This window comes from Colletes gigas, unplaced genomic scaffold (genome assembly GCF_013123115.1).
Source record: "Colletes gigas isolate AHSC1104 unplaced genomic scaffold, ASM1312311v1 Colletes_gigas_Sc00006, whole genome shotgun sequence".
NCBI lineage: Eukaryota > Metazoa > Arthropoda > Insecta > Hymenoptera > Colletidae > Colletes > Colletes gigas.
Genome location: NW_025106635.1, coordinates 1,963,618 through 1,977,811, shown reverse-complemented (window position 1 = coordinate 1,977,811; position 14,194 = coordinate 1,963,618). Strand labels below are relative to the sequence as shown.

The window sequence follows — 14,194 nt, the reverse complement described above, 5'->3', positions numbered from 1 at the left end:
GACTAGATAAACTCAAAGTTCACAAAATGATCTGATAATTCCCAAACTATCTGACACTGGTCCAGAGCTAAAAACCACCCTGGCGTGCAACGTTGCGAGGGTCGAAGAATTTTTAACAGCTAGTAGAGGGTGATTTACGTTTTGCTTCCCAGAGCGTTGTTCGATTACGATCCCAACAAGGACGACGGTCTGCCGAGCCGCGGTTTGGCGTTCCGTTATGGTGAAATCCTACACGTGACGAACGCCAGCGACGATGAATGGTGGCAAGCCAGAAGAGTGAATCCTCAGGGGGAGGAGGAGGGCCTTGGGATAATACCCTCTCGCAGACGATGGGAACGGAAGCAACGGGCCAGGGATCGTTCCGTCAAGTTCCAAGGTCACATGCCAGTCATCCTCGACAAGGTAAGCATGACTAGGCGTCCACCATAACGGACATCGCGAGATTAGTATCGTGTGACACAGTTACTCGGCCATGGGAAACGCAAGAAAGCTTGAAAGATAATCTGTAGGATGTTCAAGGTCACTGCAGGATCACCTTACCTTCTAAACTTAACTCCACATTTTTTATTTCGTCTATTTTCATATTATCGAACCAAAGTGGTTCGTTTGAAAATTGCAAATGGTCTTGAAAACACTCGGTGAATCTTGCAGCAATCTCTATCCGATGCATGAAGTTTACGGATATATGTAGTTTTAGACAAAATAAACATTTCTTTCTCTTTTTACTATGACGTGCACGTTTGTGATTTCTATGTAAGGCTCTTCCTGTTCTCTACAGTCTCTCATACAGTAATTGTTTATCTAACAGACGGTTGACCAATTACAGCAATCGACCCTGGACAGGAAAAAGAAGAATTTCTCGTTCAGCAGGAAGTTCCCCTTCATGAAGAGCAAGGACGACAAATCCGAGGATGGTTCGGACCAGGAACGTGAGTATCCCGTGAAATGGCCACTCGTATCCTGCACGTTCTGTGCATGTTCAGACCCATATATATCTATTGTGGTTTTTTACGTGGTATTTTTTTTTTATTCTCGTCGTATCTCTATCAGTCGGTAATACATACGTATATTTAGACCCGCGTGTTTGAACTCTGCAGTTAGAATATTTTCACGTGTGTACTGCAGCCCACTGTTTTTTTGGATATTGTCAAAAATATCGTGGGACCGATGAAATCGCAGAGTAAGCGACATAGTCGAAAATATACTTTATTAAATGTCATTATTGGTATCTTATAACCCTTAGCGGTCTGAATTATTTTCTTTGCTGTACCGTTGTCTTTACTTCCTGTTATCGATCGATGTTTTACGTAGAAACTTTGCCGGACACGGACGAAACAAACCCTGGGTAAGAGAATTCTGTCCGTGTTGATAGTTGAGGCGTTAGGGTGGAGCAAAAATCAATGTTTATTTTTAAATATATTTCTAGAAGCTTATTTCCGAGCCCTGTTAAATGTCCGAGACTTCAGAAGATCGGAATATTTCTGTTATCAAGTTCCTTCGAAGCTTGGTTGAAATTGTTGCTCCATCCTAGTGCGCGTTTTTACCCAACGAAACGTAAAAAATAATAGATGAAAGAAGGAACGACAGGTACGACGGTACGCCCAACTTCCGATCGAGCTTTTGTGTTTTTTATCATGTGAAAACGTGACATGTGTTTTGTTTTTGCCTGCTTGTGTAGGGTCGCCCACGACACCCGAGAATGAAAACGATCCTACACGTAAGTATACCAACTTGGTCAACGAGACAAGACACGATCACACCGGGCACACACGATACACGTACACGCGAGCGCGCACATAGATCGATTTCTCGTTTAAAAAATTAACCGAAAAGAAAGAGAAAAATCTAGAAGAATCGAGTGACCGAATAAAAACGGGAAATCCAGCGACCCCTGTAAACGTCACGTCGAAAAAAGGTCTTTTCGTGGTACCATTCTTTGCTTGAGCACGCCTGCAGTTTCTCATCCTCGCACCGAGAGACACTCGCATCATGCGTTCTGCCTGCGTTTTATAACCAGCACACGACGAACGAGCTGCGACACATTCACTCGACACGCTTTCTAACTGGCTAGAAAAATATCTTTCTTTGTGGATTCGTCGTAGAAGTAGAGCTTTCCTCGAACGCTTGTAGCGATATCCTCTTTGCACGTGTACATAGTCACGGTGGACGAAAGTTTTCGATGTTTTCCCTCCCCACCCACCCCATTTAACGTTACTTACAGTTCTAGCTAGACGGATACCCCCCGCCGTACGAAAAGTTGCGACCGTTTATCGTACACTTCGCTCGCTTGGACAGTTTTGTTGCGATTCGTACTCGAAAGTTCCCTCTTTGCTTAATGCCGTGTTAAAGAGTCCGATGTCAAGCTACGCCCCGTATATGGCAAGTCCATTTCCAAGGAAAGACAAAGTACGGAAGTTGCTCTTAGCGCCATTACCCCTGAAACGCCATCGTTCGACGATAGCGGACCGCGTAGACGCGTCGACTGTTTCTGGCGAAATTTTCATTATCTACGGTTCAAAAGTTCATTCGTGAAATAATGGAACGTGTGAAACAAGTGGACAAAATTTATCAATATTTATCAAAAATGCTCTGCAAGCTAAATTTAATAAAATCTGAATTCCTAAATAGAGTAAATAACCAGCATAGAAATCTCGAAACTAGAACGAAAACGAGCAGAATGAAATAAACGTGCAATCAATTTACGGACGCATAGATAACCAAAAAATTATTTATCCTCGATTAAAATTCGATCTCCATTGAAAATCCCTCGAATTATGAACGACCTCCGCGACAGTCGGCGCCGTTAAATTATATTTTCGGGGGAAAAATAACGTATGAACGTGGAACGAAACTCGCGGAACAGATGGGCTTTCGAGCTATCACGGATCCTCGAGTCGGTTTCGAAAATAATCGAGTTAAACTCGACGGTAGGAGATGTTCGTGCTTGAAGCTTTAATTAATCCTAGCAATTATTAACGGTCGCTTATTAGTAGGCAACGTATACTGAAATATTGAACTTGTTATGTTTTAGCATTCATGCTGTGCTACACCCAGGACGACACTAACACCGAAGGTAATCACGTCTCTCTCTCTCTCTCTCTTCACATTTTCACTCTCTGTTTTTCTCTCCCCAGAATCTCTTTATTTGTACCTTTCTTGTCTGTCTGTGCCTTTCGTTCCCAGTCTCCGTTTTATACGTCTCCTTCCCCAACTACGTTTCATCTCGGTCGCATCAATTAACAAACCACACGTTCATTACCGCGATATAACGATCCATTCCATAGGACGAGTCCATTGTCGGGTCCCCGCGGCCTTTTGTCAGGATCCGTTGTCATTTTTTAATAACGCTTTCGACGATTAACGAACCCAGAAACTTCGAGGACAATCGAACCAGCGACTCGATCGATCCCTCGCGTGCCAGATTTTTCTCCTTTCAATTTCCAGTCGTCCATGGTCGAAAGATATTCGTCGTACCAACAACAATGGCGAACTATTTCTTGTGAAATAATTCCAACAAAAAGACTATCAAGGTTTATCTTTCGTTTCTCAAATTTAAAATAAAATCAAGGAATAATCACGAATCTGTTTAAATTCGATCAAGAACAAGAGCCCTTAATAATGTACGAATAAAAGTTGGTCAAACAGCGTTTCACGGTTCGAATAAAAATCGTCCGGCTTTCATAAAAACTTCACGCCGTCTTCGGGAACTAATACCAATTGTCACGAAACGATTTCACCCACGATTTCAGCGCGTTCATTCTCGAAACTCTCATTCACGCGCGCTTCTTTCATCCGTTCTCCACTCACAACAAGTGATTTGTCTTGCGTCGCAGGGAGTAGAGAAATTTTGTATCGTGTTGAACTGCCTTATATGGAGGAACTGACGTTAGTTTATCTGGAAAAGGAGGATGATGAGAATGATGACGAGCTTAGTAAGTGAAACAAGAAAAAAAAAGAAGGAGTCAGTGTGTGAACCGGAGTGAGCAAAAGACATACCAACTAGGACCTCCACTAACTAAATCGAACGTGGTTTCGATCGATACCCTCTAATCGTCGTTTTTTTGTTTAATTTTATAATACTATTTTTTTTTGTTACTTTCTTCACCTCCAGATCCCCCCGATCTACGAGCATTAACAAAACGCAGAAAACGCTTCGCGCATTTGAGACAGTCGCGACACGTGCTTTGTCTGTCTGTTTGACGTTTGGTTTCTCTGTGTACTAATCAACATCCTAGATCTGCGTAGATCGATAGATTATACGTAATCGCGTCGCTTCTTGTCGCTGAGAGAATATAGATTTAGATAGAGACCCTAAATTTCATTTCAGTAAACTCTTATTCCATTTAAGACGTGTCTCGTTTATTTTTATCGTGTCTCCGATGCATTGCAATTAATAACACTTGATCGTCGAGCGGTATTTCCTGTATATACGGAACATTCGTCGTTAGTTTCGAGGCTATAGCAATGAGAATCTATTGACCAGGAAACGGTAGTAAAGTAATTTCGCTACGCAGGGGCGTCGAGTATCGATTACGAGATCCAACCCTTCCGGCTCTAAGTATTAGCATAGTCGCCACATACTAACGCCACATCGACCTTGATACTGTTCGATCGCTTAACTTCTAGACTCTAGGGAGCTTAGCCCTTCTTCCTGCCCCCGCTTCGATCACCTAAGTGCTAAAGCATGGATCATGGCTACGTCCGAATCGAACGAGAACTTTAACGATACGGTCGCGTTTACCGCGCGCAGCTCTTAACCAAAATACCACTGTCCGTTCGAATCGAGTACCGTTTTGAGATTGATCGCTGCTCGACCCATTCTCTGTCGACGATAATGCAATTATGGCTCGAACGAGACACTCGCGTGACATGCCACCTGCTAAACAAATCCGGCCATTACGGACTGGCCACGAGTGTCTCGTTCGAAATAGCTCTTGGTCGTCCAGTCCTCGGAGATTCTAGAAATGCAATAATCAGACGCTTCGTTGTGTCGTGAATTTAATAAAATGAAAACGTAATAGAATAATATAAAATTTCTTTATTATCATGTTTAGAATATATAGTCCTCTAGTATAGGGATAAGATTTATTATGAAATTGAAAGCCAGACGAGCTCGATCGATTCAAGAATAATTGCATTTTTATTTGTCGTCCGTGGACCAGGCTGCCGAGTCGTAATATCGAGAGAAGCGTTTGTTCCCGTGTTTGATAGAGTGTAAACGTTCTAACCCGTGGATAAACATGTCTCGTCGCGTTGTCGCGGGGCCAGGGTTTGTACCGATGCCGAAAATTACAGGCAGCGAAGAGAACGTGCTGTCGTACGAGGCAGTCCAGCAGCTCACCATACAGTACACACGACCTGTCATTATCCTCGGACCTCTCAAGGATCGTATCAACGACGACCTCATCTCGGAATTCCCCGACAAATTCGGCAGCTGTGTGCCACGTGAGTGAAACCATTTAATCCCGTCGTTTGGCTTAACGACGTGTCGCTCGACGCGTTTACGGACGGATCGCGAGATTGCCTGGAAGCAATGCACGCGATATCTGGTACCACTGGGTTTCTTACCTCGCCGTCCTCCTCGTTCACACCCTTAATGCTGTCAAATTAAAATTAATCGTCCGCGGTAACAGCCAGAATCGATATAGATTCGACTTAGTCAAAGAAACTATAAAGTCGGAATATTGTACAACGAGAATCCAGTCATCGTTTGCTTTACCATCCATTGATAGTAGAAAAATTATACCAAAGACATTTTTACCCTTCCACGTTTTGGCTCAAGCTGAAAACATTTTCCAGAAAATTTATAAATCGTGTAAAAACGTGAATAAATATTTTATCAACAATCGATAGATGCTCTTCAAACTCTCACGCGTGTAAACATAATTCTCGAACAGTGCATACGATTGTTATAAATTTCGGACACAATACCAACGGAGTGCATCAAATCGTATGTTTGCCTTCGCGAGTATTGCTGGATTCTAGATAAATAATACATGAACGTTAATTTGCTTCACATTTGTGGGCGATCTCATCAGCAATTATGAATGGCAAATATTCTAGAAACGAGTCGTTATTCGGGTAACCAAACGCCATCCGGAATATTCAAACGTCCGTAACGCGTTAATTGAGAGTGGAAAATATTTGAAATTAACTAAAGGACGTTCGTTTGGAAAATTCTAAGGTGTTGAATCGAGACTGGGACTCGTTTTTGTAGATACAACGAGGAGTAGAAGGGAATACGAAGTGGACGGGCGCGATTATCATTTCGTGGCGTCGAGGGAACAGATGGAGAGGGATATTCAGAACCATTTGTTCATCGAGGCTGGACAGTACAATGACAATCTTTATGGAACCTCCGTGGCGTCCGTTCGAGAAGTCGCCGAAAAGGTAATTGAGAAAATTCGAGGAAAAATACATTCGAAAATTCTTCCCTCAGGTCTCGAGTCGAAACATGGGCGTAAAATGGATCGAATCAGTGTATCAGAAATTGAGGGAAATACTCCTTGTGCTTTCAGGGAAAACACTGTATTCTTGACGTGAGCGGAAACGCCATCAAGAGGTTACAAGTGGCACAGCTCTATCCCGTCGCCATTTTCATCAAACCGAAATCCGTGGAGTCGGTCATGTAAGTAGAGACTTTCCGTTAACGAAAGCCCCGGCACGATCCCCTCGCTAACGAGCTGCTTTTTATGCTTCCAGGGAAATGAACAAGAGAATGACGGAGGAGCAAGCGAAAAAGACGTACGAACGAGCACTGAAGATGGAGCAAGAATTTGGAGAATACTTCACCGGTAAGACATTTTCAATAATAGCCTGAAAGTTTAAAAAACACACGGTTATGCCAGACGTGGCTCTTAAGTTATGCCAACTTGTTTCTGGGGTTAGAAAATCAGTGTCTTTCCTTATTACTCCCTGTCGAGTTTTAATAAATTTGTTTGAGGCTGTACGGAAAAGTGGTCTAATACTTTTCCGTAGGTATCCATGAACACTACTTTCTCCCAAAATTTCAATTAAATATATTCACTATTCTAGGAATTATGATTGTTTGAAAATTGGACCATTTTTATTAGGTTTTTCTCATTTTACAGAGTTAAGCAACAACTTATTAAATATTGTTAGAATTTCTAAATATTCTACACTAAAATACGCGTTGTTTGCCTCTTGAAACATTAAAATCGTCCAATCCGTTCAGGAGTTATGATTTTTTAAAGATTTATATGAAATTTCAGGGGAACAAATCAACGGTATGGTCAGACATTTTCGGTAAAGAATTTTTTTCTCGAAAGTGTGTAGAATTTCGGGGGTATGTCTATCGACCAAAAATGATTGTAATCGACCCCTGCAGTCAACAATAATTTTTTTAGATTGATTTCAAATTTGTAAATTTTGCCGAAAAATTTCACACCTGCTCGAATTTTTTTCTCGAAACTGGTTAGGATTTCGGGGGTATGTCTATTGACCAAAAATGATTGTAATTAACCCCCGCAACCGAAAATAATTTTTCATGAATGATTTGAAAGTTTTCAATTTCATCGAAAAATTAAAGCACGTACCCCCTGTCGATTTTTCTTAGTAATTCGTTTTTGATTTTTAGTCATTTTGTTTGACGCCATATAGAAAAGTTGTCAAATACTTTTTCGTAGGTATCCATGAACTCTACTTGCTCCCAAAATTTCAGTGAAATATATTCACTATTATTGAAGTTATGGCTGTTTCAAAATTGAACCATTTATATGGGGGTTTTCTCACATTACGGGGTTGAGGAACAACTTTTCGAATATTTTTGGAATTTCTACATATTCTTGACTAAAATACGCGTTGATTGCTTTTTGAAACATGAAAATCCTTCGATCCGTTCAGGAGTTATGATTTTTTAAAGATACGTATGAAATTTCAGGGGAACAAATCAACGGTATGGACATTTTCGGTAAAGAATTTTTTTCTCGAAAGTGCGTAGGATTTCGGGGGTATGTCTATCGACAAAAAATGATTGTAATCGACACCCGCAGACAAAAATAATTTTTTTATAACGATCTGAAATTTTTCTTTGAGATTCGTTTTTCATTTTTAATAAATTTCTTCGACGCGTGTATAAACGAGGTACATTTAAGTGTCAATGACGCGACCACCTTGTCAACGCGAAACATTCTCTGTGTTTGCAGCCGTCGTGCAAGGGGACACGCCCGAGGAGATCTACGTGAAAGTGAAGGAAGTGATCGCCGAGCAGTCCGGACCGAACATTTGGGTACCATGCAGGGACCAGCAACTGTGACGTCCTGCCCCCCACGCTCAGCCCGGCCCGAACGCTTGGACTCTACCTCCGAGGCGTCAAGCTTAATTACTCTTAATAAAATAATCAAGCAACCGCTCTGAATGCCTTCCCCGTTCCCGTCCCGATGCCGTTCCCACCCACACCGACACGAACACACAACACAATGGTCCCACGTTTAAGGCGTTAACCGCGCGCGAACCTCGACGAGGACGGCTCTCGTCCGGCGGAACGTAGCCTCGCGAGAGAGCAAACGGGTTAACGAGAAAATTACACGACGAGTATGCGATGTTCCTCAAGCGTGTTCGCTCTCCTACGCGACTTGTTTGCCCCGGGTGAAGATGCTAGCGCGACACGGAGAAGAAGAAGAGAGAGTTTGACGACGAGAAACGATCTCCGCGTCTCCACTCAGCGACGCGGAGATCAATCCGTTTCGACGATCGTCCGACACGAAAGAGTTTTAAAACGTTGATGCGTGTTATAGTGTTACTACCAGAAAGTGTTTCGTTGTACCACGATGTTTTTCATGTATCTAATCGGATTTGTTGATCGAGATCAAGGAGACACCGTCGCGTGCGTTGATTTTATTACCGAGAAATTTCAAGGAAACGATACGAATACACGCGGCGATCGGAACAATCCCCCTGGCCCAACAACGAACAACATCGACGAACGTTTACTCCGTGCTTCGTAATTTATAACGCACGCCAAACCCCCCTGAAAACCACCCACCCCTCACCCCCCCGCACGGAGAGACCCCGTTTTCAATTGTACCCCGTCGTGTATTCGTCTCGAGATCGATTTTAACGCGTATATCGACGACACTCGATCGAGGTATATATGTTTTATGGAACGAATGACTCGCGTCGCGATCGATCGATCAGCGGCGCGTTCGCGAAATTAACAGACACGATTTCTCGCCGCGATCGTTCGCAACGATGCGCACAGCACCGCTAGACGCTTGATAAAAAAAAAGAAAAAGAAAAAGAAAAAATAATAAAGATTCCCCGCAGTAATCGCGGCGATAGAGACGAATAAACGAGTAAACGTAACAGGATCGAACGATTCGCGGCAAACGAATAAAAACATGAGAATTATTCAAAATGAAAAACTTGGCTTCGTCGATCACTATATATAACGTATAGCTTGTCCGGTTAATTCTGAGCGAAGTAGCAAGGTATTTTTTAATGTACTTAATCGCAATAAGAGGCGAGCGAAGTGCGAATCGGTGGGATTCGAGTTCGTCGGGGATGCCCAGCACGAGGCATCTCGCGTCGATGAGCCTCACGATTCATCAAACCCACACAGGACAAATCTCTAGATGCTAGAATAGCGATATATAATGTTTTGTACAGCTAGATTACTAAGCCAGTACTGGGTTATGTGCAACATTATATATATATATATATATATACACATATTATATATATATATACATAAAAAAAAAAATATATATATATAGAGAGAGAGGAAGAGACAGAAGAGTAGGCGACGAGCTGCGACCGGGAGAAAGAATGAAACTCTATTGTAATTTAAATACCACTACTAAATTATTATTACGATAGTAGGTATGTATTATTGTAAATACCTGTACCCGGGTAAAAATCGAGATGGAAATTATGCGGCGCTGGTTGCGCGAGCGTGTGACCGAGAACAGCGAGATACAAGCTCGCCGGCCGGAGGATAGTGAAAACGCGCGCGACGCGTCGTTTCTATTTTTCGAGTTCGAGCGAGGCGTTCATTTCTTCGTGTTTCGTTTTCTACGATTGGCACCCTGGGCCAATCCATAGAAAGCCCCGGGATCACTGGACAAGCGTGGTGTTGAGAGGAAAGAGAATTTAGCTCAACAAGCTTTCGGGACCCTCTCTAACCCGAATTATTTTCACTGAAAGATCAACGATCGTCGATAATCGAGACGCGAGGTGAATTCTATCTATGGGTGTGAGAAATTGTACCTAAATAGTTGTTACGGGTGGGATCGTTTGTTGCCTATTCTATTGCTTTCTCGCGTACACGCGAGAGTCAGAGCCGCGTACGGTTACAGAGGGTCGACGAAATTTCTGGTCTGACCGAGTTCGATACAGGTGTCTCGTTTCACTTGTTGAGCTACGCTCGAATCGGACGAAACGCCTCGGTAACTGTTTCACACGGGTGGATCGAGGGCTCTCCCCGGAACCTCGAAACTTGTTCAACGCGAACAGAAGACCAGAGCTAGAAACAATCAGTACTTACGAGCGAGATGGGGGCGATGCGATTTTACTTGGCGGAGCAAACGCGTCGATCGCGTGAAAATTGTTGGGGGTGCAGCCATTTTAGAAGAATTTATTTAGGGCCGTGAACGTTTTTACCCCTCTCATACGTCGATCGCGCGAGCTTCTTCGATACATTCATAAATTAAACCTTGTAATTAAAAACGTTACGAGAGGTCAAATATTTCTAGTTTTCGCCGCGTTTAAGAGTCGAACGCGTGGCTCCGTAGATCTTGATGATTCGCTTTTCACCCTGATTCTACCAGACGACGGAGCGTATACTAAATTTAAGGAACTGTGGGGTCTCGACGAATAAATTTTACGTAGTCTTATGTTACGAAATATATTAAATGGCATTATATACGAATCTACCCCGCGGTGAGCCAAAGTTAGGGTGTCGCGAACCATCGAGATTTCCACCTATGGCCACCGGTCTGATTTCTGAAACCGACTCGATGTTAAGATCGACGCGTTTGCTCCGTCATTTTACGTTCATCGTGGAGGCACTGATGGAGATTTCGACTCGATCGTGGCGGAAGCGAATTGGCCGCGCGCGTCACCGTTTAGTTCGCAGTCGATCCGATCGAACCTGCGATTGCTTCACCCTTTTAGTTAGACGAGCGGCAAAGGGCCGAATTGGGTTACTGTTCGTTCCGTGGGATGCCCCGGGAGCGAACGGCGCCGATCGATCGGGTATAATTAGCATGGGTACGCTTTCTACGAGCTATTTTTCCTACGACAGAATCCTGTGTTTGGAATCGTTAACGCCGACAGCCGTGTCGCCGCCGTATCGCACGGCGAAACACGAAACGGAGCGTAGGTTTTCCTTCTTTTCTTTCTTTTCTTTTTTTTCTTTTCTTTTCTCGTGACCGCCGAGAACTGGCGAGCAGCGTCGCCGTGATCCGCACATGTCGTGCCTGAAGACAGAGCTAGGCTTCGCCAAGTTAAAGAGTAAAAGAGAAAAAAAATTTAATGGAAAAAATCGTATAAAAAAAAAAAGAAGAAAACGACAAAAAAAAAATGAGTAAGATATGATGCAGAAAGAACGACGTCTGTCTCGATGTAAAGGAACGTATAAAGAGAATAATTACTACAAACACTTATTATACACCTCTATAGTCTATTTAATAATATTACTTATTGAATTGTCAATCTCATGTTCACCTTGTTTCATCGTTTTTAAATAGTTAATAAACGTTTTACCAATTTTAATGGCGATCTATTCCTTATATCTTCTTTCTGCGTGTTCTCTTTTTCGATTCCCCGATGTTGCCCGAAGTAATTTCGGATCGTCTCGTGGGAGGTGAGAGAGAAAGACTCACATTTGCCTTCTCGCTCTTGTACAGCTGCAATCCAACCTCGCGTCAACTGCATACGATTTGGGATCTCGACTGTTCAGACATTATTATAATACTTCTCGATCTATGTAGGCTCGCATAAGCGAAGTATCGTAATGGGAAAAAAAGTTTTGTGAAATTTTCTTTTTCGGGCATACACGTTTTAAGACCCCCTGATCGTATTTTAATTATTGAAAGAAAAGAAATTGTTTCTTTTATTATTCCTCTGTATGAGCGTACATATGTACATTATTAATACGATTTTTCAAAATCAAAATACTTTAAAATTGAAAATTAATAAAGTATAATGGGAGTCCACCCTTTGCTAGTATCGTGCACGCTGTAGCATTTTTCAATAAGGAGTGTTCTTATTTTTATAATGTGAACAAAACAGAAATTGATAATGATTTCCCTCGAAAACTGCGCGCCATCTAGCGTTGCAAACAGCGAACTACTTGCAAATCATGCACCACAGATGGGTCACACTTTTTTTACTTTATGCGCAGAGAGCATCACAGACAAACTAAGCGGACATTTAAATGGGCAAGAATGCAGTCCCTTATGTATACACTACTACTATTATTATAAAATAATAATAATGAGCTTTAGACACTGTTTATTAATTAGACTGAAATACATTTAGTCTCAAGCTAACGTGTATTATGTTTGATATATTGTAAAACCGTGGATTTACTCAAAGAAACGTAGAGACTAGGAATATATGTTGCAGTGTCAAGCACAGGTTACCAGTGTCTTCAGGAATAATTAGACAGGGTTTATTAATTAGATTGACGTACATATAGTCTTCAAGTTAATGTCTATTATGCCTGACTCGATGTGAAACCGTGTACTTGTGCACGATGTAGCATTTTTAAATAAGAGTGGTCTTATTTTTATAATACGAACAAAACAGAAGAATCAATTGTTGCAGAATTTAATTAACAATGACTTTCCACGATATGTTTTCAGATAACTGAGCTTCTGTTGGTCTCTACATGCCTCTACTGGCATCTGATCGTCTCTGCTGGCCTCTACTGAAATCTGTTGACCGCTGCCGACCACTCCTGATACTTCCGACAACGTGTAACGATTACATCTTGCTACTGCCAGCCTCTCCGAGTCTCTGTTGGCCTCTCCTGACCACCCCTTATATTTCTGACAACGTAAAGCGATCACTACTGACTTCTGCCTGTCTCTGCTGGCCTCTGTTGACCGCTGCTGACCACTCCTGATACTTTCGACAACGTATAACGATTACAACTTGCTACTGCCAGCCTCTTTGAGTCTCTGTTGGCCTCTGCTGACCACCCCTTATATTTCTGACAACGTAAACCGATCACTACTGACTTCTGCCCGTCTCTGCTGGCCTCTGCTGACCGCTGCTGACCACTCCTGTTACTTCTGACAACGTATAACGATTACAACTTGCTGTTGCTTGCCCCTGCGTGCCTCTGCAGGCCTCTGCTGTCCCCTGCTGACCCCTACTGTCCCCTGCTGACCCCTACTGACCCCTACTGACCCCTGCTGACCACTGCTGACCCTTGTTAACAACTTCTGCCCTGATATATATGTATTAAAACATTGTATAATGTAAAGCTATGACAATAAATGATATAATTACAAAGAATTCTATGTGTTCTCATCATCTTATACCTTTCTTTCCTTTCCTCTTAGTTATAAGACTCCCTGAAACTCCTTGGTTTCCCTGAACCCACTAGGAAGTCCTTAAACACCTCAGAAGTCCTGAAAATCAGAACTTTGCTAAAAATCCAGAGTTTCCAAGAATTTTCGGCGTTTCTAAGAAATTTTCAAGAAATTCCAAGAAGCTGTTTCAGGCCTTTCCAGCTGTTTCAGGACTTTCCATCTGTTTCAGGGCTTTCCAATTGTTTCAGGACTTTCCAAAATTAAAAGTCGTTTCAGGGTTTCCAGCTGTTTCAGGACTTTCCAATTGTTTCAGGGCTTTCCAATTTCCGGGGTTCCCAAAATTAAAAGCCGTTTCAGGGATTTCGAGCTGTTTCAGGACTTTCCAATTGTTTCAGGGCTTTCCAATTTTCGGGGGTTTCAAAATTAAAAGCCGTTTCAGGACTTTCCAGCTGTTTCAGGACTTTCCAATTTTTCGGCCCCCCCAAAATTAAAAGCCGTTTCAGGGGTTCCCAGCTGTTTCAGGACTTTCCCATTGTTTCAGGAATTCTCAATTTTCGGGATTCCCAAAATTAAAAGTCGTTTCAGGGGTTACGAGCTGTTTCAGGACTTTCCAATTTTCGGGATTTCCAAAATTAAAAGTCGTTTCAGGACTTTTCAGCTGTTTCAGGCTTTTCCAGCTGTTTCCGGACTTT

The 14,194-nt window shown here is 42.5% G+C and overlaps 1 protein-coding gene across 8 annotated transcripts in view; it reads left to right on the top strand.

Annotated features, from left to right (window-relative positions):
• Positions 1-11,600, top strand: part of LOC122395825 (disks large homolog 4) — a 292,810-nt gene extending 281,210 nt beyond the window's left edge. For 2 of the 8 annotated variants that reach the window (XM_043393710.1, XM_043393709.1), the window contains exons 13-22: positions 153-402; positions 809-929; positions 1,679-1,717; positions 3,032-3,073; positions 3,834-3,932; positions 5,296-5,445; positions 6,218-6,390; positions 6,519-6,628; positions 6,703-6,794; positions 8,166-11,600. In XM_043393710.1, coding sequence (XP_043249645.1) covers positions 153-402; positions 809-929; positions 1,679-1,717; positions 3,032-3,073; positions 3,834-3,932; positions 5,296-5,445; positions 6,218-6,390; positions 6,519-6,628; positions 6,703-6,794; positions 8,166-8,275 — 1,186 coding nt within the window. In that variant the 3' untranslated portion in view covers positions 8,276-11,600. The remainder of the gene's footprint in view (positions 1-152; positions 403-808; positions 930-1,678; positions 1,718-3,031; positions 3,074-3,833; positions 3,933-5,295; positions 5,446-6,217; positions 6,391-6,518; positions 6,629-6,702; positions 6,795-8,165) is intronic. The other 6 variants (XM_043393711.1, XM_043393714.1, XM_043393712.1 and 3 more) reach the window with 6 other exon arrangements.
• Positions 11,601-14,194: the final 2,594 nt, after the last annotated feature.